We start from the raw sequence: 24,724 nt of genomic DNA, 5'->3' as shown, positions 1-24,724 counted from the left end.
TACTCAAAGACATCGATTTTTGCTTAAAACTGTTGTTGTTCCACCGATGTCTATGAGGATTTTTGTTGTAGTGTTCGAATAAGTTTTCTTCATGATTAACGTTCTGTTTGGAGGACATGAGGGTAAGATAAGTAAAGGGAAGATAACTTTTAATTTTATTTATGAAGAAGATAAGGGAAGGGAAGGAGAACTTTTACCCCTCCCTTATCTCTCAAATAATCTATTTCTTTACACCTCGATTTGAGTTGTAAGGAAGTTATCCACCATTCCCTTCTCTTCCCTTTTCATTAATGGACCTCTCCTCATCCCATCCAAATAGAGGATAAGTCTACCTAACTCGAACAATGGAGGCTATTGATATATATGAAAAAACTTGTTGGAAAATTGGTTTTGAACCAATTAGTATGTGAATAAGAAATCACATGGATTACTAACATGACTTAATCGTCGGTTTAAGATGGACAAATTAGAATCATCCAAATGAGAATGTATAAGTGCCCCTTTGAATTGCTCAATCTGAACCATTAATTTAAAAAAGAAAGGCATCTAAATGAAAATGCATCATGTCTCTTGGGAAGGGAAGGAATCTAGATCACTCATCAATTCAAGTTGAATAGATGAGATCTAATTGATCAAAGAGATTATTTTACCCCATCATTTGGTATAAATAAGATCTCTTGTATTCTCATTCATTCATTCCATTTCAAACTAAAGTAATCATTGCATTATATACTTGCATTTGGAGAGTTTGAGAAACTTCTTCGATTCAGAGGTCTTGTGATTTGTAATGTTATTGATCCAGTCTCAAAGCTGAAGATGACGCGTTGGGTAGGTGGCTACTACTTTGACCAGATGAAGACCTCTGGATTGGATCGAAGACTCTTGACTGATGCGCTAAGCTCTCTACACACACTTAAACGAGCCAACAGAACATCAATACCAAAAACTAGGGAAGGGGTCTCTAGCAAGGCCCTCTGACGCTCAAGTTAATATATTACCTGGGCGGGAAGTAGAACAATAGTAATGAACAACAAGATGCACGCTTAGTGTAATGAAGTGTGTGTGCCTTGCCATCGGAGAGGACCCCCTGTTTATATATCACCTCTATAACCTCCCCGATCATGAGATGATAGAGAATGTCGGGTGCCAGAAGTTGTTGAGCAACGAAGTATATGTGTCCTGAAATGTGTATAGTCAGTCTGAGGAATCTTCTGCTACCCATATGTACCTTTTTGTAACTAATGCCATTAATGAAGCAGTTGAAGGAATATGTGGTCATACATTATCAGCTAAGGTGAAGCATAATCGCCTCTGAGGAAAGTTCCTTGAACCTGCATTATCTTAGAAGAATATTGTCTAACAGACGATTGTTATTTTCTGACAAGTTATTAGGATTCTCTGGCAATGTTGTTCCCTAGGCATATCTCGACCGAGCGTTGACCTACTCGAGCAAATAATAAATGGAACTTTGAGTTTTATAAGGCTGGCCTGCACTCTGCACTTCACTGCTATATACACGTGTGGTAATGCCATAGACTTGAGTGAAACATCGTTCGATTATTAGGGTCGCTCGAATATATGCTGAGAGTTTGGAGATCTGAGTGAGATACCGCTCTGTCCTTACAATCACTTGAATATATGATGCATGTCTGGAGATCTGAGTGAGATACCGTCCTATTCTTTAGGGCCGCTCGAATATATACTGGGAGTCTAGAGGTCTGAGTGAAATACCATCCGGTTATTATGATCGCTTGAATATATGCTACGAGTCTAGAAATTTGAATGAAATACCGTCTGATTATTAGGGTCGCTCAAATATATGCTGGAAATATGGAGATCTAAGTGAAATCATATGAGCGAGTCCCTTAAGCTCAGACGAATTTATGGTCATCCTGCTGTATACATGGTTGCTCGTCTTCTAGAGAATGGAGAACTAAGTTCCCAAGGACCAGACCAACCTTTCGGTTGAGTGTCTTCATTACTAGGGACTGGTCCCTAATCACTGAAGTAATATCTCGAGCTGTTCATATCCAGTCGGGTCATTAACTGTACTTGGGACTGGGACACTCGTTCCTCAGGTAGGATCCACTGTCCTTGAATTAGGGGCCTTAGTACTGGATAAGTGGTTGAGTTCTACCCAAGGATGACCCTTTGATCGTCACCTTAATTTCCTTGACTTGGACCTCCAGCTCACCTTGACTTCACCTTCCACGTTAGTTCGAAGTTCTCATTTAACATCCCATATCAACTACTATTGTAAGATAAAGTTATTGTATTTTGGAAGATGATTGTCGTGTTCCATGAACATTGTGTGCGGGGTAAATTCGTTTTAAAAAGATATAGTCTAACTCTAATCTCAATTTCACCAAAGTAGTATTATATCATCATTCTGTCTATGTTCAGATTATACCATCACCACCAGATCCAACAAAACACACTTTTATTTTAGAAAAAGAAACCAAATCTTCAAGTGTTTCTTTTGGCACTTATGAGTTTGATGCCAAAATATTCATGGAAATGTTAGTATTTCGATACCTTGGTGGAGTACAAACTAATTTGGGTTAGCCATTAACTTTCATTTTTTTGTCGTTGGAGAATCGAACATTATTAATTATAGCTAGCTAGCTAATTATTTGGCGGATGAATAATTAAGGCAGGTCAACTAGCTTGTTTGAATGAGGAAGTTGGTCGATCAATCATAAATTTTTAGTCATCTTCTTCTAAAGGCGGATCTTAATTCATCTCAATATGTTTAATCATCCAATAATTGAGGATAAGTTTAAGCATTGATATAACTTTTCGAACATTTTTTAAAACAAATTTTACCTAAAAGTTAAATATCATGAATATAAATCAATCTATCTGATACAAATTCAAAATTACAACCGCCAATATGAGCGTCCAAAGATGTTTTTTAATCTCGATGACTATCTTCGAGTTTGAATCACAAATCTCATTCGTTCCATAAAGTTCTTCATCAAATATTGACCCAATTAGCTAGCTAGAGGATAATATATTTACTATAATAAGATAGAAATTAATTTCGATAAGCGCATTTGAGGAAAAACTCTTCTAACTCCCTAGCTATTTAATAGTCGACTATAAGTTAACCCTATGAATTACCTCTTTTCACAAAATCCAAGGATGGATTGTGAGGAATGATTAAAGTGAACGTAATAATCTTTTTAACTATAATTCATCCTATCCAAATATTAATCAACTCAATCTTCATAATTTCAAATACACGATCAACTTCATAATCTCATAAACACCATGTGATGGTAAAGTATTAGGGTTCATTCCTATATAACAAGAGTTCGAATTTCACACTGAGCATTTTTGAACGCTGATAGTGTTTGAACTACTAGTTAGTAAGGTTGGGTCCCCTTTGTGGCCTTAGGATCATATCGATTACCTTCCAGATTAATCGTATCGCAAGAATTAAAATTATCAAAAAAAAACATGATCAAATAAAAATGTTTGAGTAGAATACTAAAATAAATTTTACGCTCAATGGGCATGAGTTGAGTCAGGTAGAAGACAACTGAGTTAAGTTTAATCTAATTGGGCTAAAATTTGATCTATGCTCGTGCCAAACACTTACCCATTTGATCTGAACACAATATCAACTCATTAGGCTCTATTTTTTGCCGTGGGACTTGATCTGATATAGAAAAAATGGGTTGGGCATGAATCAGTTTCATATGGAACCCTACATTACCTGTGGCCCCAGCCAATTTTAAGATGCCAAACATAGCATACTCGTTTAGGGTTCGTGTCAAGCTAAGTATGATTCATATTTTGAGCTTGTATCGAAATTTAATGTGTTTGAATATGTCTGTTTTTTTTATACCTTAGCTATATGTACTAATAGTTAATAGCTACAGTAAATTATCTCCTTCGTGTTAATCTAAGATGGGTTGATGGGAGTGCTGACGAGCGAATTTACTTTTATACCATATATTTTCAACTTGTGAGTAGAAAAGGGCTTTATTTGCAAAAGAATAAATCGAGAAGGATCTAATTGCAAAAGAGCATATTTCTTGCAGGACGGGCTGCGAACTCTCTTCCCTCTCCCATGAAAACCTAGTACTCCGATCTCCAACGCGCTCGCAGAGGAACACTAGGAATCGATACGAGATCGAGAGAACGCAATGAGTCGCGGAACTGGAGCCGGCTACGATCGCCACATTACTATCTTCTCCCCGGAAGGCCGTCTCTACCAAGTCGGTAAGCCTTAGGCTCCTTGATTCCTACACACTGAAAGATTTGATCTTTAGGTATCCCCAGTGTGGATCATGCTCGAGGCATTGATGTCCGCAAGGAAACGCCCGATCTAGGTTTGATTTTAGCTGTAAGTGGCGTTTTCTTTGATTCGGGCAGAATATGCGTTTAAGGCCGTCAAGGCGTCCGGGATCACGTCAATTGGAGTACGTGGAAAGGATTCGGTGTGCGTTGTCACCCAGAAGAAGGTTCCTGTGAGTATAACTCCTACATGCTACTTTAATATCATTCTAAGACGCGCTCTAGCTTTTCATTTTCTTTGGTGGTGTGGAATGCTTTTCATGTTGATTGTGTAACCTAGTATTTCTGGTGGAAATATTGATGCAGGACAAGCTCTTGGACCAGACTAGTGTCACACATCTCTTTCCCATTACAAAGTGCCTTGGACTCTTAGCCACGGGGATGACAGGTTGTTCATCTGTATTCCTCCTAGAATTATGGCCTTAACAGTTTTGACTTTTTTATGCTCTCAATCACTGTGGATAGTGAGGTGGTTGATATTTTTAAAATTATGCGAGCTTAACCTCATGGAACATCTTTGTTTTCTGCCTCATGCCAAATCAATAGCACACGTAGATGTATTTATTCATCAACCATATTGCCTATGCAATGTATTACTACTATCCTTGTTCATAGTTTTCTTGAAAGTGTTTTTTTTGGACAATTTTGTGTAGAATTATCTTGGATGCAATATTGCATATTAGGACAGATGCATCTTTTGATTTGTGATAGAATACCCAAACGTCATAAGAAATGTTAAACCATATTTTTTGTGTTGAATATTGAAATGCATATATGATATATATATTCAACATGATTAACTTTTAGTCTTTTACCACTTCTTTTGTAGCTGATGCAAGATCCTTGGTCCAACAAGCGAGGAATGAAGCAGCAGAATTTCGTTTCAAATGGGGATATGAGATGCCTGTAGATGTATTGTCCAAATGGTACAAACACGCTCTCCCTACTTGTAGACTTGTATGGTGTTAATCATTGTACATTATTGGTTTATGCATGTAAACAACTGCACTAATTTTGTCCAATTAAACTTGTTTAAAGACTATATTAGCTTTTTCCATTTCGTCTAATCTCTAGACACCCAATTCCAAACTTGTATCAATTTGAAGGTTATAACACTCAGTTTTTGAAATATTGCTGTTAGGATATAGTGAATGCTAGTTCTTTTGCTTGCACGATGCCAATATTTGTTGTTTCAATATTTTATGGCATAGGTTAATGCTCAATTTCTATGGAGAATTAAATGTGCTAGTTTTATGCAACTCTCAAGATTAGGAAAATTGGCTTTCAATTCTTATTGCAACAAAAGGTGTTAACCTTCACCCTGGGGCCCTCCAGGACTGCCCCATGCGATTTGGAAGGAGGTAAATCACGAGGGCTTCGCCTAGCAGTGGCCCTTTGCATGGGAGTCAGGTGACTTGTGATGCATTTCGCACACACTGGGAATAAACCCCATGACCTATTGAAACAACACCACATGCAAGTACTAACTGTGCCAGCCTGTGGGGGCAAATTGGCTTTCTATTCTTGCCCCATAGTGAAATTTACTATCAAGACATTGATATTTGATCAACCATGTTATGTAGATCTCCTTTTCTAGTTAAGAAATGGCTGTCCATTTTGACTTCTACTGGATTTAGATTTCAAGAGACCTTACATTTGGAATTTGATCTTGTGACTTACCTGAGCTATATGGATCATACTCCAACTATTTAAATTTCTGGTGTGTAGCAGGTCAATAGCATGTTCATTAAGCATTTTATAGATAACTACCTTTGCATTTCGAATACACATTTTTCGTCTCTTTTAGTAACTTAATATTCTGTCTGACATGAATGCCCAGGGTAGCAGATAAATCGCAGATATATACCCAGCATGCCTATATGAGGCCTCTTGGAATAGGTTAGATTCTTGTTGATATCTTTAAGATTGCGAAATTCCTAGAAGAATGGAAATAGGTGGAGCCTTCTTCTAGATTTAAACTGCCTCTCTCTGTCTCTCATACTATGTTGTTTCATTGAAGTTGCAATGATCTTGGGTATTGATGAGGAGAAGGGAGCCCAACTCTTCAAATGCGATCCAGCTGGCCATTTCTTTGGGCACAAGGTATGCAAAATATGAAATACATTTGTTTTACTTGCTTTTATGTCTTAGTAATCTCAGGTATTATGCCACTCGAGTGGATTCTTTCTGAAAAATAATCACAATTGTAGTATATGAAACATAATCCGGAAGATGATAAATGGAACCATGCTATTACTAAAGAATCCAATTGAGCTGTATAAACGATTGTTACTAAGATGAATATGGCTAGTTCTAGTTTTCTTTAATGATATCTGTTGCTACTTTTAGGTTTCTTTTAATGAGTAGTTAGAAAAGCAAAGCATATAACTCAACCTCAATTACTAGGGAAGATAAAAATAAACCGGTGCACTTGCTAATTAGGTTATCCATTTAAGTCTATACAATGAGTATGTATGCCCTGCATTCCAATTTATGTTCTTATTGATGATTGACATACGTTCTTCAGTCAACTGTTAACTGTTTAATTTTACAGCTAGTTCTATGTTCCTTTTGCTGACTCTTGAGGCACTAACTATTGAGTTGCCATCAACATAATTGTTAATAATAGATGTTATTGTTATTATCCCTTTTCAAACTATCATGATAATGATTCCTTAAATTATGGAGTTGAATAATATGGGAAGTTGCAAGTTATGAAGTTCATAGGCTGAGTGTTGTAACCTTGGGTTAATCACTTTGGGCAGGCTGCTAGTTGGACTTATCAATAATAGGTTAGTTCTTAAGAAAAGATTAAATGCTAAGCACGGTGAGGTGTCCAGAAAACATTGCCTCTGTGATGACAGAGCATCATCTGGTCCTGGACACCATCAATTATGAACAAATATAAAGTATGTGTTAGAGTATAGGTTTTGATGTAGACAGAATCCTTAATTTGGCTATTCCTAATTAGTTTCGCACAAACAGTTGTGAGCCAATGGAAGAGGTTTATAGGCCTAAATGAGGGAATTATTATCTTTGCTTGAGCTCATGTGTTTTTTAATTGAGCTTGTATTTTGGACCAGTGATTTAGTCTAAAGTTACTTAGTCGGTTCTCTCATCTAGGTGGGTCTTGTTACTCCAATATACAATGACTCTATATGCAGTATAAGGGGAAGTCTCCTTGTCAAAACATTTGCTCAGCTTGATATGGTATTTCTTGTCCAATGTGAAATAACTCGTACACACCTAATGGAGCTTTTATCTTAAAGGAAAAGTGTATTAAGTTTTTATACCTCTCATCTTTTAGTTCCATCTATTATTGCGACACATTGTTGTATAACTAGAGTATCCTTTTTTTGTAAATGCAGTTGTAGCTTACTGATTTTTATACTCTTTCACGATTTTAATTCTAGGCAACAAGTGCTGGCCTGAAAGAACAAGAAGCGATCAACTTCTTGGAAAAGAAAATGAAGAATGATCCTGTATTCTCATACGAGGAAACAGTGCAGGTATGCCCATAAGATATATTGTTGTTAGTATCGTATGACACTTGGTTCAAGTAACTCACATTCTCCTTTTATGTAGGATTGCACGAATACTCTCTTGCTTAACAAGTTACTTTCTCACTTAACAAGTTTTAGGACACTGCGATATCCAAATCATGTTTAGTGGCTTAGAACTAGTTAGCAAGTCTATTCTTCCGAAATTGTTGCTTATATATTATTAGAATAAAAATAATTTGTTTGTTTTAATAATCCTACCCTATTCTCTCATAATTTTTGACAAGCATAGTACTCTAGTTAATTAGTAACCTTTACACCCTTTTCTCATTCAATGATTGGTTATCATTAGGTAAAATATTTGTGAAATGATGTTTTCTTGACTTGTTTTTGTCTAGACTGCAATATCTGCTTTGCAGTCAGTTCTGCAAGAGGATTTCAAAGCTACAGAGATAGAGGTAATCTCTTATTTTAGTCTTGAGACTCTATTTTCTCATAAGATTTGAGAACGTATGTAGTCACAATTAATAGTTATCTGTCCTTTAAAATTTTCTGTGATTATAAATGCTTATATACTAGGTGGGAGTTGTGAGGACAGAAGATCCAACATTTAGAGTGTTATCGACAGAGGAGATCGAGGAACATCTAACAGCAATCAGCGAACGCGATTGATAGAAACTCAGTTTCAGATTCCTTGTTTTAAACTTTTGGCACAGCGTTCATAATGAATTAGTTGCAACTATCAGACAAGTTTAAAATCCTTTGTTCCAGGATCATAACATTTCTGAGGTTTTGACAACTTTACATCGCTTTTGTAAGAACGTTTTGATTGAAAATTTAGATCTTTTTCTTGAAGGTCATGGAGTTTTCCATGAATGATGATGGTGGATCACTGGAAATTTATGTCTCTCACTAATGTGCTCATGACAAGGTCTTGCTGCGTCATGAGTTCCGTTAATTGGAACCGTCCGACTTCGGTCTGATGAACGGTAGCGATGAGTTTGATGACGCCAGTTGTGACATGATGGAATATGTTTATTACGAGTATAAAGGGCATCATGCATTTAACAATTATTTGAAATTTAACATCGTATAAATGGCATATTAACCGTACAATCATTAGTTTAACTAAAATTAGACTAGTTATATCTAGTTTAAGTTATATAAACATATCATTTTAACTATGAGTATGAGGTTCGACTAATTAATCTATTAGACTACTGAACCAACGATCCGGTCCAGTTCAACTAATTGAGCTTAAATCCGGTCCACTTTAAGTTGTACGACTAATCTTGCAGGTCCATTTTACCCCCATAGATTGGCGCAGATTTATATAGCGGGGTTATCACATTTGGTCCGGTCACAGTCTAGTTGTACGACTATGCATTCGGTTCCATTAGTCGACCTAGTGGTTCATGATCCGGTTCGGTTTAATTTATACAACTATGTGTCTGACAATCCGATCAATTATATTTGATCGAAGTCCCCTTTATCATTTTAGTTTGTTCTTGCCGATCCGAAGCCAAGCATAAGGTCAAGGAGCGAGCGCGGCATGGGAGGGGAGAGGAGCGGCGGCGGAGAGGCCGGCCCGAGCTTCCGGCCGGCGACGGAAGGGTTGCGGGAAAGGCGGTTCCCTCCAGCGGCGCAGCCGGAGATCATGCGCGCTGCCGAGAAGGACGACAACTACGCCGCGTACGTCCATGATGCCTGCCGGGACGCCTTCCGACATCTCTTCGGTCATATTTCTCCTCCCCCTCTCATTATGGTTCGATTTTGCTCATTATATAGCCTATGGATGCTCATTTGTGTGGTTGTTTCTGTTTAGGCACGAGGGTTGCTGTTGCATATCAAAGCGAGGTAGGCCTCGTTATTAAAAGATAGTTCTTTTGTTCTTCTCCTAAGTTTGATGTGGTTATGTCTCTATTAGTCATTTGATTCCTAACAGGTAGTGAGCAATGCCCTTTGAGTAGTGTGAATCGAGTGAATGATTTTAATATGATTCAACTTCACTTCCTCTATTGTATACGATTGTGTCATTTTTAGAGAAAAATAAGTGCTACCAAAATGCGTCTGATCATTTTACAATCGTGCAGTCTGCTAAACACCTTAAATGCTCAAGCCAACTAGAAGTAATTGAGTGATAGTATTATTGAGTTGGTTCTAGTGTTGAAGAAATAGTATCAGTGATCAACATATGATTGTATAGGGCAACAAACCCCTCTTTCTTATTCTCAGGATACTGACACGAGGCTTGAATCAGTCATTGAACTACATGATTAAGTGTTTCTTTGGAAGATAACATTGTATCCTTTTCGTTTTTTTTACATTATTTAACACTGCTCTTTGCGCCGTGTACATTTGTTTATGCTAAATATTCAGTTGCTTGTATTTGCTCAATATTCTACAGATAAAGCTATTAGGGCAGACACTTTACTACGTATTGACAACTGGTTCTGGACAGCAGACTTTGGGAGAAGAATACTGTGATATTTGCCAGGTTAATAATTTCTTTGATACATTAGATGTTATTTTCTTTTGGATTGTTTGGTACATTGTTGATATTTATATCATTACTTGGCTGATTTCCTTGTGGTCCTTGTTGGTGACCTTGCATACACTTATCAGTCATTTCTCGTGTTAAAGAGAGTAGAAGGTGAGAAGGAGAGAAAAAACTCCACCCCTCAATCCTACATCTCCAACCAAGGATTCTCATAATATCCTTAAATACTACGGAGGGCCTCACCTAAGTGCTTTATTATTTGTTGTTGGATTGAGATCACTCTTGGACTTTAACATTGTATCAGAGTTAGTTCATCACTTCTAATGATGTTGGGCTTGAGGGGGCATGCTAAAGAGAGTAGAAAGTTAGAATGAGAGGATAAACTCTAACATCAATCCCATGTCTATGAATAAGAATTCTTATAGTTTGGGTTAATACTGGTGGACCCCTACCTAAGTGCCTAGTATTTGGATTGGATTGTGCTCCCTCTTGAGCTCTAACAACTTGACATTCAAATACTACTACAATAACAATAACCAAGATTTATCCCACTAGGTGGGGTCGGCTATACAGATCCTTTTACGCACTCTATCTCTTAATATATTATCATCTATACTTAAATAAATTTTATCTTGTTTTATTGTTGCTAATCAAGACTTTTTTGGTTTTCCTCTTTCTTGTTTATATGTGTGTTTGTCAAAGTTTCACATCGTCTAACTGGAGCATTTATTAGTCGTCTAAGTACATGCCTGTATCATCTTAAACATGTCTTTTGGAATTTTCCCTTAATAGATGCAACTCCGATTTTTTCTCTGATCCTCGTATGTCCACACATCCATCTTAACATTCTCATCTTTGCAACTCATATCTTCTGTTTATGTGCTCGAGTCATAACCCATCATTCAGCTCCATATAATATAGTAGGTCTAACTGCAGTTTTGTAAAACTTTTCTTTAAGTTTTAGAGTTATTTTATGGTCACATGAAACACTCGATGCTCTTCTCTAAGACATCTCTCTCAATTCCTTCATTATTTTACAAAAATGATCATAAATATTTAAACCTCTTGGTTCCGGATAACTCGTCATCTCCTATGTAACAATTGTTTCATTGCGTCTAATATTACAAAATTTAAATTCCATATATTCTGTCTTTATTCTACTAAGGCTAAAATCTTTCTCTTCTAGTATTTCCCGTCAAGATTCTAGTTTAGCATTTACTCTTTCACGTGTTTCATCTATCAAAATAATATCATTTGCATACAACATGCACATAGTACTGAATGTGTGCAGTGAGTTCATCCACAATTAGTATAAAAAGATAGGGACTTAGAGCTGATCCTTGATGTAACCTATCTTTATTGGAAATGTTTCAGTTACTCCAACTGAAGTCTTTACTCTGATCGTTATATCCTCGTATGTATCCTTAATTAGTTAAATATATATTACGCTAATACCTCTCTTTTCTAGAATTCTCCATATAATTTCTCTTTGGGCTCTATCATAAGTTTTTTCTAAGTCAATGAATACCATGTGTAGATCTTGTTTTTTACTTCTGATATTTTTCAATTAGTTGTTTAAGAAGATGTATAGCTTCTATTGTTGATCTTTCAAGCAAGAACCCAAATTGATTTTCAATCACCGTGGTCTCCTTAGTTTTTTTCTATTATTTTTTTTTCCAAAGTTTCATGGTATGACTTATTAATTTAATACCCCTATAGTTTACATAATTTTGTACGTCTTTCTCCTTCTTATATAAGAAAGCTAGAGTACTTATCCTCTATTGATCAGACATTTTTTTCATTTTCAATATCATGTTAAATAATTTTATAAGTCATTCAATATCTAGTTTCCCTATGCACTTTCATACTTTTATCGGAATATCATTTGGTTTAATAACTTTTTTATTGTGCATCCCATTTAAAGCTTGTTCTACTTTTAAAGTTTGAATTTTACAATAAAAATTTAAATTTCTACTCTCATTTGACTTATTTAAATTACCTAAGTTAAATTGGTCATTTAAACCTTCATTAAAAAGTTGATGAAAATACCTCTTCCACCGCTCTTTTATTTCTCCATCGTTTACTAATACCCTATTACATTCATCCAAGGTTTAAAATCTCGACCCGTGCTGAGGTTTCGGTCCCGGACCGGAACGATACGGTTTCGGTATCGTATCGTGCCGTGCCGATACTATTTCGGTATTTATATATAGTAATTATTAGATAAATATGTTTATTGTGTATAATTTACAAATAAGTTGTATATTAATTTTATATAAATTTTCAATTATTGAACAATTTAATATGGTTAGAAAAAATAATTAAATATAATTTTCTTTAAAAAAAAGTTGATCTATGAATAACTTGAATTAAAATTGATACATCATAATATGTTATTTTATTAATACCAAAAGGAGTGGCGTGAATCAGATGGAAGCATTGGTTCTTGCGACATTCTGTTTAGGTCAACTCCATAGTTTTCCAATGACCAGATTAAATAAGCATCCCATGACATGCAATATTGATATTGATTTCTCCACATGTTCATCAGCGTGTCTCGATTCATCACTGGATGTTGGATTTGAACTGGCACCATTGAAATCGGAACGGGTACAGGTACAGGCACAGGCACAGGCACAGGCACAGGATAAGGATAAGCATACGTCCCCGAGCTCTGGTATGACGAATCACCATATGATGCATCAGAGTTATAATAAGAAGGTTGCGAGTATGATGAACTTCGACCAGAATCAATCTCAGTTAAACTCTCCCGCATATCTCGATAATTATGAGTTTTCTTTTGTTTGTCACCCTTATATCGACGCTGATATTGAATAGGGTTACTTCTAGCTCCATGATCATCATCTTGAGTTGCATGTGTGTAATCTATCTCACATGTCCATGGCTCCGGTGCTAGAGTAGGGGGAACATAATTTTTACCACTAGATGCGTCACCACTGTCATCACTTCTATGAGTACTTGCACTGCTATCAACATCACTATCCTCATTTCGAACTTCTTGTCGGACTACAGTGTCTGAAGGTGATGAAGTTTCATCACTGTCATTATGTTCTTGCTCATCAATTGCATCGAGTGGATTTTCTCTAATGCTCAATGGACCCCTTCCAGTAAAAGCAGGAGGTTTACCTTTTTCTTTCTTTTTAGTAAAAATTGCAAGAGCTTTGCCTTTGCCTTTATCTATGGACTTTGGTTGGGTTTGTGATGTTTGAGAACGCCTAGACCGAGATCCAGAAAATCGAAATTCTTGATCAAAAGCTTCATCATCTTCTTCCTCGCAGATATCTCCTCTAGCTTGTATTTTTCAATCTGTTAGTAAGAAATTGAGATGGTCGTGGTGGGTCTCCTGCTTCATCAAGTAATGGATTCTCAGCCTCAACGGCGCTCCACCAATCCATCATTGGATCATTCTCGGTTTGGACAAATCCAATATCAAATGGGTCTACATCACCGGACTCCTGTTCTTCATTCTCTTTTGTTATTGCTCTTAGTTGAAGACACATATTATAATGAGCGTAGACCATCTTCTCCAAGCGACGATAAGAAAGACGATTTCGTACTTTTGTATGAATGAGAGAAAGTTGACGCATTTCTTTCACAACCGCTTGAAGATGTCTGTGAGAGAATTCGTACTTGCAATCATTTTAAATTTGGGTGATCCTCCATATTGTAACCACCACTCAATTGTAAGATAAATAAAAACAAAATTAAAATAATTATTTATATTTGTTGACAATAATTAGTAATAATTTTTACTATATTTACCTGCATCCATTTTATATCTGCATGAAACTGCAATAGGATCGCTAAAAGAACCATATGCTTCTCGAAATAATCGACTTTCATTAATAGTCTCAGCAATTGATTCTTTGTTTGTATGCAGTCTTGATATTACATGTCTGAGGGCCACTAATAAATCATCATTTGTGTCAAGATTATAACGATATTGATATGCCGGATTGAGATAATAGCCTATAATAATTAAACATATATAATTATTAATAACAATATTAAAAATTCGTTATCATTAAAAAATACGTACCGGCCAAAGGAATAGGTTTTCCCATTTGATCATCCCATCTTGTAGTGATTATATCAATGTAATGTTGATACTTGGTCGGTGATTGTAGACGCCTCTTAATTTCCTCTTTTGCTTCATGAATTAGGCGGTAAACGTTGTCCATTTGTGGCTTCTTGTCCATATCAACTTTACGTAGAACAACGTACAATGGTTCTACTGCTATAAGAATATCTGCGATATAGTCCCAAAATCTGACAGACATAATAGTTTTTTGCACCTCCTTACCTTCAGTCGTGTTAGAATATCGAGAGGCTTCTCAATCCTCAGAAGAGAACATGACCTTTAATCCGACTTTTTTCTGATTCAACGATTTTAACAGTAGAAAGTGAGTGGCAAATCTAGTCGCTCCTGGTCGCAGAATCTCCCCATCAATAAATTTCCTCATTAATCCATGAACTCAATGATGATTATAGATGAATTTTGTTAAAGATTGACCTTTTTTCACTACCTTCTTCACTATATCGAGCTTACCGATATCCGCCATCATCAAATCGATACAGTGTGCTGCGCATGGTGTCCAAAATAATGTTTGATACCTTTGCTCCAATATCTCTCCAGCCCTTTTAAAGTTGGCACCATTATCTGTAATCACCTGTACTATATGTTCTGCACCTATCTCGTGAACTACATTATCTATCAAACGAAATATGTAGGGTGCATCATGATAGTCTGTAGTTGCATCGATAGATTTATGAAATATCACCTTTCTATTGCAGTATAGTAGAAAGTTGATGATGCTCATCCGTGTAGGTCCTGTCCAGCCATCACACATCAACGTAACCCCATATAAGCTCCATTGTTTCTTGCATGATAGGATCCAAGTCTTGATCTCCTCCACTTGTTCATCTAAATATGGACCGGCAATTTCATATGCAGTCGGAGGTTGAATACCAGGACCAGATTTTTGGATGTTGGACACCATGCTACGGTAGTATGTGTTGTTTGCTGCATTAGGGGGAATATGATTAAAATGGAAAAATTTAGCAATACTTTTACCGATTGATTTCTTCTTCTCTTTTGAATATGCATCATCAATCCTAGTCTGCTTGCTAGCTTGGTCTGGAAATGCTAGTGGATCAATATCAGCAATATCAATTGCACGTCTTCGTCCCATAGAAGAAAAAAAACGACCAATACCACCTTGTGTTGAAGTAATACGAACACTTGCACTCCTTCCTAATGTTGATGCAGTAGTTGAGCCACTTCCACTAGCACCAGAGCTACTTCTATGTTGCATATTTTGCTCATAGTCATATTGAGTTCGAGAGGCATTGAGAGCTGCTAAAAAGTCTTCGTCATTTGGAACTTCACCACGACCTTCCATTTCATCATAGATTGGTTCTTTAGAGCTTCGGCTATCAACAAGTTCACGCTCTCGTTGTTGTTTATACTTTAATGCTTTTTTGCCATCAAGTTCCTCTTTCATTGCACGGCGAACTTCTTGAGAAACTTTTGGACAATTAGAAACATCTGGATATCCACCAGCAAGATGTTGTTTTAGGCGTGTGACCCCGCCGCCGCGTCCAATCATATCGCAATGCAAACATTGCCAATGGAATTGATTTTCTAATCGACGTGCGTGTCTCCTGGATCATGAGATTGTTGTTTGGGTGTCATTGCCTATGCATTATAAAAAAATTATAAAAAATGATCAGAATTGCACAAGATTAAGAATAATACACATTTCTAGTAATGATCATCATTTTATAACGTTAAGAATATATCCAAATTTTTAAAATAAAAAACTTGTAATATTTCTAAACATATTACAAAAGTACAAAAAATTAATATTTATGGATCCAAATTTTAAATTAATTCTAAGATAAAAAAAATATTATCTATAATAAATATATAAATTAACATAAAGATTAAAGATGTTACTTTATATATAATAATTATACAAATTAATTAATTAATTATTATTTGTAAAAAAATAAAATAATAAAAATATCAAAATATAAATTTAATTTATTAATTTTTTTTAGAGTATTAAAATATAAATCTGAATTATTATTATTTTTTTTAAAAAATTAAATTAAATTTTAAATAATAAAAAATATTATAATATATATCAGATTTCTTATAATTTTTTTAAAATTTTAAACAGATTTTTTATAATTTTTTTTAGAATTTTAAACAGATTTTTTATAATTTTTTTTTAAATTTTTAAATACGATTTAAAATATTGAAAATTTAATTTTTCAGAATATTAATTAAAATTTTAATTTTAAAATATACTTTTTATATATTTAAATTTTTATTAAGAAAATTTTATTAGGATTTAGAAAAGCCTGTTTGGAATACCATACCAACCTTAGGAATTATTATAAATTTAAATTATATATAATTTTCTTCACCTAGGGCACGCGGGCACGGGCGCCGACAGCAACCACGATCACGCCGCTCGGCAGCGGCGGATCGCAGGGGTCCGGCGGCGCAGAAGGCGTCGCCGGACACCTCCGGCGGCGCTGGAGGCGTCCGGCGCCTCCTTCGGCGGCGCTGTGATGCATACGAGATGGCGAAAGCGTACCTCTGTCGCTGCTCGTCTCGCCGCGCCTCCCGCCGCCTCGCCGCCCCCATCTGGCCTCGGCCCTCGCCCTCATCGACGCCTATCGCGAAAGTGGTACGCTTTCGCCGCGGCAATCTCCGCGCTTCCCACTGTGATTCGATCGCGAGTGTCGCGCGTGTGCTGGCGCGCATCAATGAGCGTATCACGCGCCGAAAGCACAGCGCCACGCCTGCGCGCATCACGCGAAACTTCTGCGTGTCGGGTGCCGGTTTCGGCCGGGCGACGGAACGGTAAAAATCGTCCGTGCCGCCCGGCACGAAATGGTATTCTAAACCTTGCATTCATCTTTAGTACATTTTTTTTTGCTAAAATTTCTTGTTTTCCTTTCTCTCACTATAGCTATTCTATAAATGTCTCTTTCCCCTTCTTTTGTATTTACTTTTTGAAATAATCGTTCAAAAGTTTCATTGTTTGCTTCACTCACTACTTTCTTAGCTTCTTTCTTGGCTATTGTATATTTTTTTAAGTTTTCCTTATTCTTACAAATATATAATTCCTTTTAAGTTCGTTTTTCCTTCACTTTCTCGTGTACTTTCTCATTCCACCACCAAGATTCCTTACTTAGTAGTGCATGTCCTTTTAACTCACAGAGTACACTCTTTGCTACTATTTTCAACGTTGATATCATCTTATCCCATGTCGTATTAGAATCACCGTATATTTAACCTAATGCTTGTACACCTACCTTCTCCTTAAATATATTTTGCTTCCCATCTTTTAACTTTCATTACTTAATTGTAGAAATCGTATATATTTTCTTTCTATTGATACTATGCTTGAGACGTATATCCAACCCTATTAATTTATGTTGGGTAGTTAAGCTTTCTCCTGGGATGACTTTGCGATCATTACAAATCTTTCTATTTTTTTGCCTAACCATAAGAAAGTCAATTTGCGATTTATTATTCCCATTTTTGAACGTGACTAAGTGCTTTTCTCTTTTCTTAAAAAACGTATTAGTTAATATAAGGTCATATGCTATCGCAAAATCTAATGAAGTTTTTCCGTCTTCATTTCTTGTTCCAAACCTATATCTTCCATGTACCTTCTTATATTCCTCATTTTTCATTACGACATGTCCATTTAGATCATCTCCTATAAAAATCATTTCATTTAACGGAATATTTTGTAATACTTCATCTAAATATCCCAAAACTTTGATTTGATAGCTTCATATAATCCTACTTGCGGTGCATATACGCTAATTATGTTTATAGTTTCTTTTGCCAGTATTATCTTAAGGGATATAATTCTATCCCCTTTTCTAATTACTCCTACAACTTTATCCTTTAACGAACTATCTACAACAACGCCTACTCTATTTCTTGCTTTACTTGTTCCTGTGTACCATAACTTAAAACCCGAGTTCGCTATCATCTTTGCTTTCTCACCTATCCATTTTTGTCTCTTATACACATACAATACTAATTTTTCTTCGTATCTATTACCTCCATTGATTTACTAGTGAGAGTTCCTATATTCCATGTTTCAAATCTTAAACTATTAATTTTTCTATCATATTTGTTCTTATTTAACACTATACCCAAGTTCTTATGAAGATGTAGCGGTTCTTGCCGATACGTTACAGTCAGATCCTGCAACACAAATTCTTGTATATTTAGCACTACACTTGAGTTCTGGAGATGTAGCGGTTCTTTTTGAGACGTTATAGTCGGACCCTGCAACACGTTCCTTTCCGGGAACAACCTAGCATTAGCACAATAGTTTAATAGATCTATTCATTGAACATTTGTCATAGTTTTAACATTGGTCGATAACTTAACGCAATCCTCCTCCTTTATCCAGGCTTGGGATTGGGCATGACTGGTTCGTATAGAAATGCCATGTAGTAGCATTACAATGGATGCTTTCCTAAACTTACTTGCTTTTTTCAAATGACAAGGTTGCAAGTTCTTATGGTTTGCCTCCTACACCAGCTAGAAGGATGCTTTTTGTAATCTACCAGACTGCAATTCCTTATCTTGCAGAAAGAATCAGGTGTCTTGAAATTCTCTTCTATTGCATTTGCTTATTAGTCTTGTCGGCTACTTATGTCACTGATGAAAAACTATCCTACAGCTCAAGGATGACTGCTCGTGGTATTATTTTGGCAGAATTGAACTCGAATGAGTTTTTTGGGAACAACAATCCAACCCAAGCTTATGGTTTTGATGTGCCCAGGAGTTCTTCTTTAACAAGTACACATGCATCCATTTTATCAAAGTTGAGACAAAATATCCATGGCCTATGGTTATGGGTGCTTCAGAAATGGCCGCTGGTATATCAATAATTTCTCCTAAGAATCTGCTGTATCTTTATTGATTTCTGTTCTTTCAGAAGCAAAATTTTCTAAAATATTGCATTTTATGCTGCTTTGGTTCTTATTGGTTGAAGGATTCAGCTCTTAATTAAAAAAAAAATCATATTAATTGTACATCTTGCTCTTAGGTGCTTCCTCTTGCCCATGAGATTTTACAGTTGGCTCTTCGAACCAACCTAATGTTCTTTTATTTTGAAGGTAATTTTTTACTATAAACTGATTAGATCTTAATAGCATTCTTTTATCTCGATATATGTGACATGATATAGTTATTTGCTAATTTAGTTGTGGATCATTGGATCATTTTCCTTTGTTTCTAGGGCTTATTTGTTTTTGCAATTTTTTTCTTCAGGTTTGTATTATCATGTGTCAAAACGAGCATCAGGTATCCGCTATGTATTTATTGGGAAGCCATCAAACCAAAGGCCTGGGTATGGAACCATTAATTATAACATTTGATCATAGCTCAGTACTTTTCTATTTTTTTCTTCTTTGTGTTTTGTTCTCTTTGATATGTAGCCTTCTGTGTAATTGTAGTTTTTTATTTGGACCTACTATACTTTCCTGCTCTCTACAGGTATCAAATTTTGGGTGTATTCCTTCTAATCCAGTTATGCATTCTTGGAGCTGAAGGACTACGGAGAAGTAATTTGTCTTCAATAACAAGTTCAGTTCATCATCCATCACCAAGAACCCATGGATCATTTTCAGGTAAACTTCAGATTAGTTTGTCTGAAAAGTCATCTGGTCAAGACCATCTTGGCTTTACCCTTCTCTCTTTTTGTTTGTTCTTTTGTGTTTCTTGTTTTGATTTTTTATTCTTGCAAGGTATGGCATTGTCTGTAACAGTGTAGAATCATAAAGGGTTCAATTGACAGGAGGGAAAAAAGGTTAATGTATCATATTTTATGCCTGAACTCCATGGAGTTAAAAGTTCAAGGGAATCTGAGGAAGTGATTCTTCTGTTTTTAACATATTCAACATCTTCTAGGTTCAATAAGCTGTAGGTCTCATTCCTCTTGATTGGATTATAGAATCAACAAAATCTATAAAGCTTAGTTTCCAAATTCCAAATGGAAATTGCCAATGATTGGACAAATCAGTACAAATATAGGAAGAAAATGGAACTTGGATAAGGTCATACACCTGCTTTGATCATGAATGTAGTGTGTTGAAAGGGACTACTATGAATGCATGAGCATTTATGATCAGAAAATCTCTACAGGAATCACATAACTACTTTCATTGTGCACGTGAACACAATGTTGAATGTTTACCTATTGAAATTTATTCTGCATATTGAATTGCCATTTAGTTCTATCATGTGATCAAAGAGATTTTTGAGATTCATATTTATCTTTTTAACGGATCTTTTTGTACAAAGATTTTCTGCCTACCAATAACAAACTTAAGAAATAGCGTTTATATTAGGCATAAAAGACCTCTGCAAACCTAACTAACAAGACACAAATGTAAGCTAGGAGAGTAATGTTTTAAAATATTAAAACATGATAGATGCTTGTTGTAATTCTATTTTGATGAAATAATTTAATCAATATTAGAGTAGTTAACTAAACCATCGTGACAAAAAAAATGTTTAGATTCATAAAAAAAAAAAACTTTTACTGACGAACTATCACACTTCTAAGGTGTTAATTTTTTTGGGCAAAGTCAAAAGGGCGCCTTTTTTTTGGAATCATCAAGATGTCGCTCTATTTTAATTTGACACCCCACCCCATGTACAATTACCCCACTACCCTCTACTACACAGTAGCAACTTATTCTCATTATTATATCTCTCCTATTTTTTCCCACCTAAATTGGCACGTTGTAGCATCTATGGTTTCGTAGCTGCTACATGGTTATAGCAGCTATGGTTCCATAGTTGCTACAATATTGAAAACAATAATTTAAGATTAAAATTGTTCGGAGTTTTCAAAAAGGTTCTAAATGACGTTTTTTTTAGCTTGAAGTCGGGCCGTTTTAGGTTTCACCCCGTAATTAGTTGTAGATCTCTAAACGAGTTTCGATTTGATATATTGTGTCTTGTGGTTCAGCTTGAGTCAAAAGTTATGATTTCTCAAAGTTTAGGGTTTAACATTCACGTTGTAGCAGCTACGGTTTCATAGTTGCTACAACGTGAATGTTAAATCCTAAACTTTCATATGTCATAACTTTTGACTCGGGTTAAAACATGGGACGTATAATATATCAAATTGAAGCTAAATCTACAACTTCCACTCGTTACAGTTTGGTTTCAGGCTAAAATAAATGTTGTTTAAATTCCTTCGAATAATTTTAGTCTTAAAAAAAAATTCCATGTTGTAGTAGCTACAAAATCGTAGCTACTACAATTACAATTTTGTAGTTGCTACAGTGCTCCCGATTTAGGTGGAAGATAGGATAATAGTGAGGGACGACATTTGTGTCATTTTACTGGGTGGAGCGTCCTTTTGATAAAAAATCAATATAGGGCGCCCCTTGGACGATTCAGTAAAAAAAGGGGTGCCTTTTTGACTTTTGTCCAATTTTTTTCCTTTTGTTCTCTTGCAATTGTTGCCATTATTTCAGCTCTTACTGGGTTATTCTGCTAGTGCATTAAGGAATGTCTTCTCTCGCAACTAATTGATGAGATAGGCTAGTTTTGTAGTTCAATTGGGCTAAACTTCTTCTTAACTATTCATCTGTCCAACTGTGTATCACTGTTTAATTTATGGATTGATGATTTCAGGTAGAGATTTACCTGTTCTGAATGAAGATGGCAATCCGATCCCTGATATTGATGCTAGTAAAGGAAGTTCTATCACTGATTCCTTTTCTCATTCAGAGGTATTTTTGTTATCACTGATTCCTTTTCTCATTCAGAGGTATTTTTGTCAAATACAATGTAATTGAATTAGTGAAAAAAAAGAGTCATAAGATTTTTATGGTTAACAACATTTGTGCACACTGGTTGCACCTTGGAAGTAATGGAAATAACAGATATTAATGTTCTTGTTTCCTTTTTTCAGCCTCAATCATCAGGTGGCATAAGTAAATGCACCCTTTGCCTCGGTTCACGCCAACATCCTACAGCGACACCCTGTGGTCATGTCTTCTGCTGGTATTGCTCTATTTTTTTCTGGTTCTGATTTCTATGACAGGGCATAGCTGATTCAAACTTCCTAATGGTAGTTTTCTTCTGGGACAGCATTTGAACCAGATGGAGATAGATTGCTATGTTCAGCAAAACTTTTAATTAACCCTTCTTTTGTTGTTTTATACCCTGCACACCCCCTTTCTTTTTGGTGTCTAATGGCCTCATTCTTGGAAGGCCTTCCAAAATTCTTATGGGCATTTAGTTTTTCTGTGTACTGCATGAGAACATGATTCCTTGATAAGTTGATCTTAGTTTTCTTGTTTGCAAACTTATATCATCTCCGATGAAAGAACATCACTTTTTTACTAGTTCGGTCATGTTTCATGGCTGTCTTCAATGATCAGTTGTCAGTCTCCACCGTTAGCTTCATGTAGAATTAAATCTTCATTTACTCTAAAATTATACATTTTGATGGTTGATAAGCAGGTGGTTCACATTGTTCTATATCAATTGTAGGAATTGCATAATGGAATGGTGCAATGAAAAGCTTGAATGCCCTCTCTGTCGCACTTCGATTACTCACTCAAGCTTAGTTTGCTTGTATCATTCTGACTTTTAATAGCATCAATTTAACATACTACGAACAGTGGGAAAGATAGAATTGAATCTTGCATGCAATAGAATAGAAGCTGGCACTGGGCAACAAACAGAACAAGGGAGGTCAGTCACCATTTCAGAGTTATCCAGATGTTTTGTATTTTGGCTTAGATTAGATAAATACAGGATGGTTCCGTTGATGATTCTATGTAGCTATCAAATTGACAAGATTAGTACGGTGCCAATTACAATTTTCTACATGCACCTTCCAAATTCTTGATTCAGTTGTAATAATAGGAGAATAGTGTTGTTGTAATATAACATTTGACAAACAGAAAGTGCGCTCATTCTATAGGTATATCAATGATTTCATCATTGGCCCTTGTATTAAATTGGTGTATTCCTTTTCCATTTTATGATAAGATTCAATGAGCATTGGTTTGTTTGGTTCATAGGAATAATTACTCCATTCTTTTTGAATTCTTAGGAAATGTTTCTATGTTCGGTTAAAAAATAAAATTAGAAAAGTGATTTTCATTGAGCAATGTATCCTTAATCATTTTCTTATTAATGTTTTATTCTATTCTAGGAATAATGGCTCCTCTTCTATTTTATTGTTCAAACAATAGTTAGTCTTACCAATTCTTGATGCATGTTACTATCTTCTTTTTTTTTAGATGTTCTTATGGATGTTGATACATGGTGAATATTATGCTCCTGTTTATCTCAATGTTCATATCGTTTATATCTTGTTCACTTGGCTATTTCTATAGTGAGTGTAGTAGGATATGTCGACATTAACAGGTATTTGATGTGTATATGATTTACCTTCAGAATTTAATGTGGCCTCTCCAAAAACATAATATTTTAGTGTTGGATAGATTTGTCTGTCATTTCTTTGTTCCTTCGATCTTTTTGCAATGGTTTGCCATTACTACGAGGATGTGTTTAGTTTGCCTTGAGAATTTAATGTGATCTCCATGAAATCTAGTGTTTGACTCTCTGGATTTCTTCTTCCCAAGTTGAGGGGCATATGAACGATTGAACTCACTATTATCTCTACTAAAGTGATTTGTTCGCCGCAAAGTAGCAAGGCTACTTGTATCGGTAAGAACTAAGAACACATATCCATGTTTCTATTCCTCTTAATGAATTAAAAAAGAATTAGCACAATAGTTGATCTCTTGATATTCTTGATTATGATCTTCCAACTGTTTCTATATTCAACAAAGATATTACTTCGGTTCGGTGGTAAGGGAGAACATTTTTCCATGCAATGAGGGTTCCATTTATATGTTGGGCATTTTATATCCGTGGTTCTCGAAATATTTGTGATACTAGTGCATCATGACATTAACCGTCTGTGCTTCTGGATTTATTTTGATAGTCGGTGGAAAATTTTCATAGGATCATATCAGTCATCTTCAGGATTAATTGGTTCCAAGAGTTAGATACCTAGATTTTTTTTTTAAAAAAAAGACATTACTTCCTACCCGAGACATGGTGCGATGGTAAGAGGTAGGACAAGCTTTCATACAACGAGAGTTCCAATTTCTCGTAGGATATCATACGTCCGTAGTATTCGAATCACTTGTAATATTGAATCATCCGTTATGATTTATATGCACTTCTTAAATATATCTTAGTGGTTGGTGGAATTTTTTTTAAGATCAAACCGGTTGACTCTTAATTGGTTCAAAGAGTTAACTTGATTATCAATAATTGCGCATATGATTTATGGAGTTGCAAATGGAT

The 24,724-nt window shown here is 35.6% G+C and overlaps 2 protein-coding genes across 2 annotated transcripts; both read left to right on the top strand.

Moving 5' to 3' along the window:
* The first annotated feature begins 4,031 nt into the window (after positions 1–4,031).
* Positions 4,032–8,660, top strand: LOC121970078 (proteasome subunit alpha type-6-like). Its single transcript, XM_042520490.1, has 9 exons — positions 4,032–4,230; positions 4,384–4,478; positions 4,612–4,693; positions 5,135–5,231; positions 6,146–6,204; positions 6,326–6,408; positions 7,719–7,814; positions 8,204–8,263; positions 8,385–8,660. Exons 1-9 carry the CDS (start codon positions 4,155–4,157, stop codon positions 8,475–8,477), a joined length of 741 nt encoding a protein of 246 aa, XP_042376424.1. The 5' UTR covers positions 4,032–4,154; the 3' UTR covers positions 8,478–8,660.
* Positions 8,661–9,279: 619 nt separating this feature from the next.
* LOC121970077 (peroxisome biogenesis factor 10-like) lies at positions 9,280–23,421 on the top strand. The gene is made up of 11 exons (XM_042520489.1): positions 9,280–9,541; positions 9,631–9,662; positions 10,213–10,302; positions 18,877–18,971; positions 19,053–19,251; positions 19,422–19,491; positions 19,646–19,724; positions 19,871–20,004; positions 22,025–22,122; positions 22,305–22,396; positions 22,889–23,421. Exons 1-11 carry the CDS (start codon positions 9,358–9,360, stop codon positions 22,989–22,991), a joined length of 1,176 nt encoding a protein of 391 aa, XP_042376423.1. The 5' UTR covers positions 9,280–9,357; the 3' UTR covers positions 22,992–23,421.
* The last annotated feature ends 1,303 nt before the right edge of the window (positions 23,422–24,724 follow it).

This window comes from Zingiber officinale, chromosome 4A (genome assembly GCF_018446385.1).
Source record: "Zingiber officinale cultivar Zhangliang chromosome 4A, Zo_v1.1, whole genome shotgun sequence".
Classification (NCBI taxonomy): domain Eukaryota; kingdom Viridiplantae; phylum Streptophyta; class Magnoliopsida; order Zingiberales; family Zingiberaceae; genus Zingiber; species Zingiber officinale.
The sequence above is the reverse complement of the archived record's forward strand: the minus strand, read 5'-3'. Positions and strand labels throughout refer to the sequence as shown.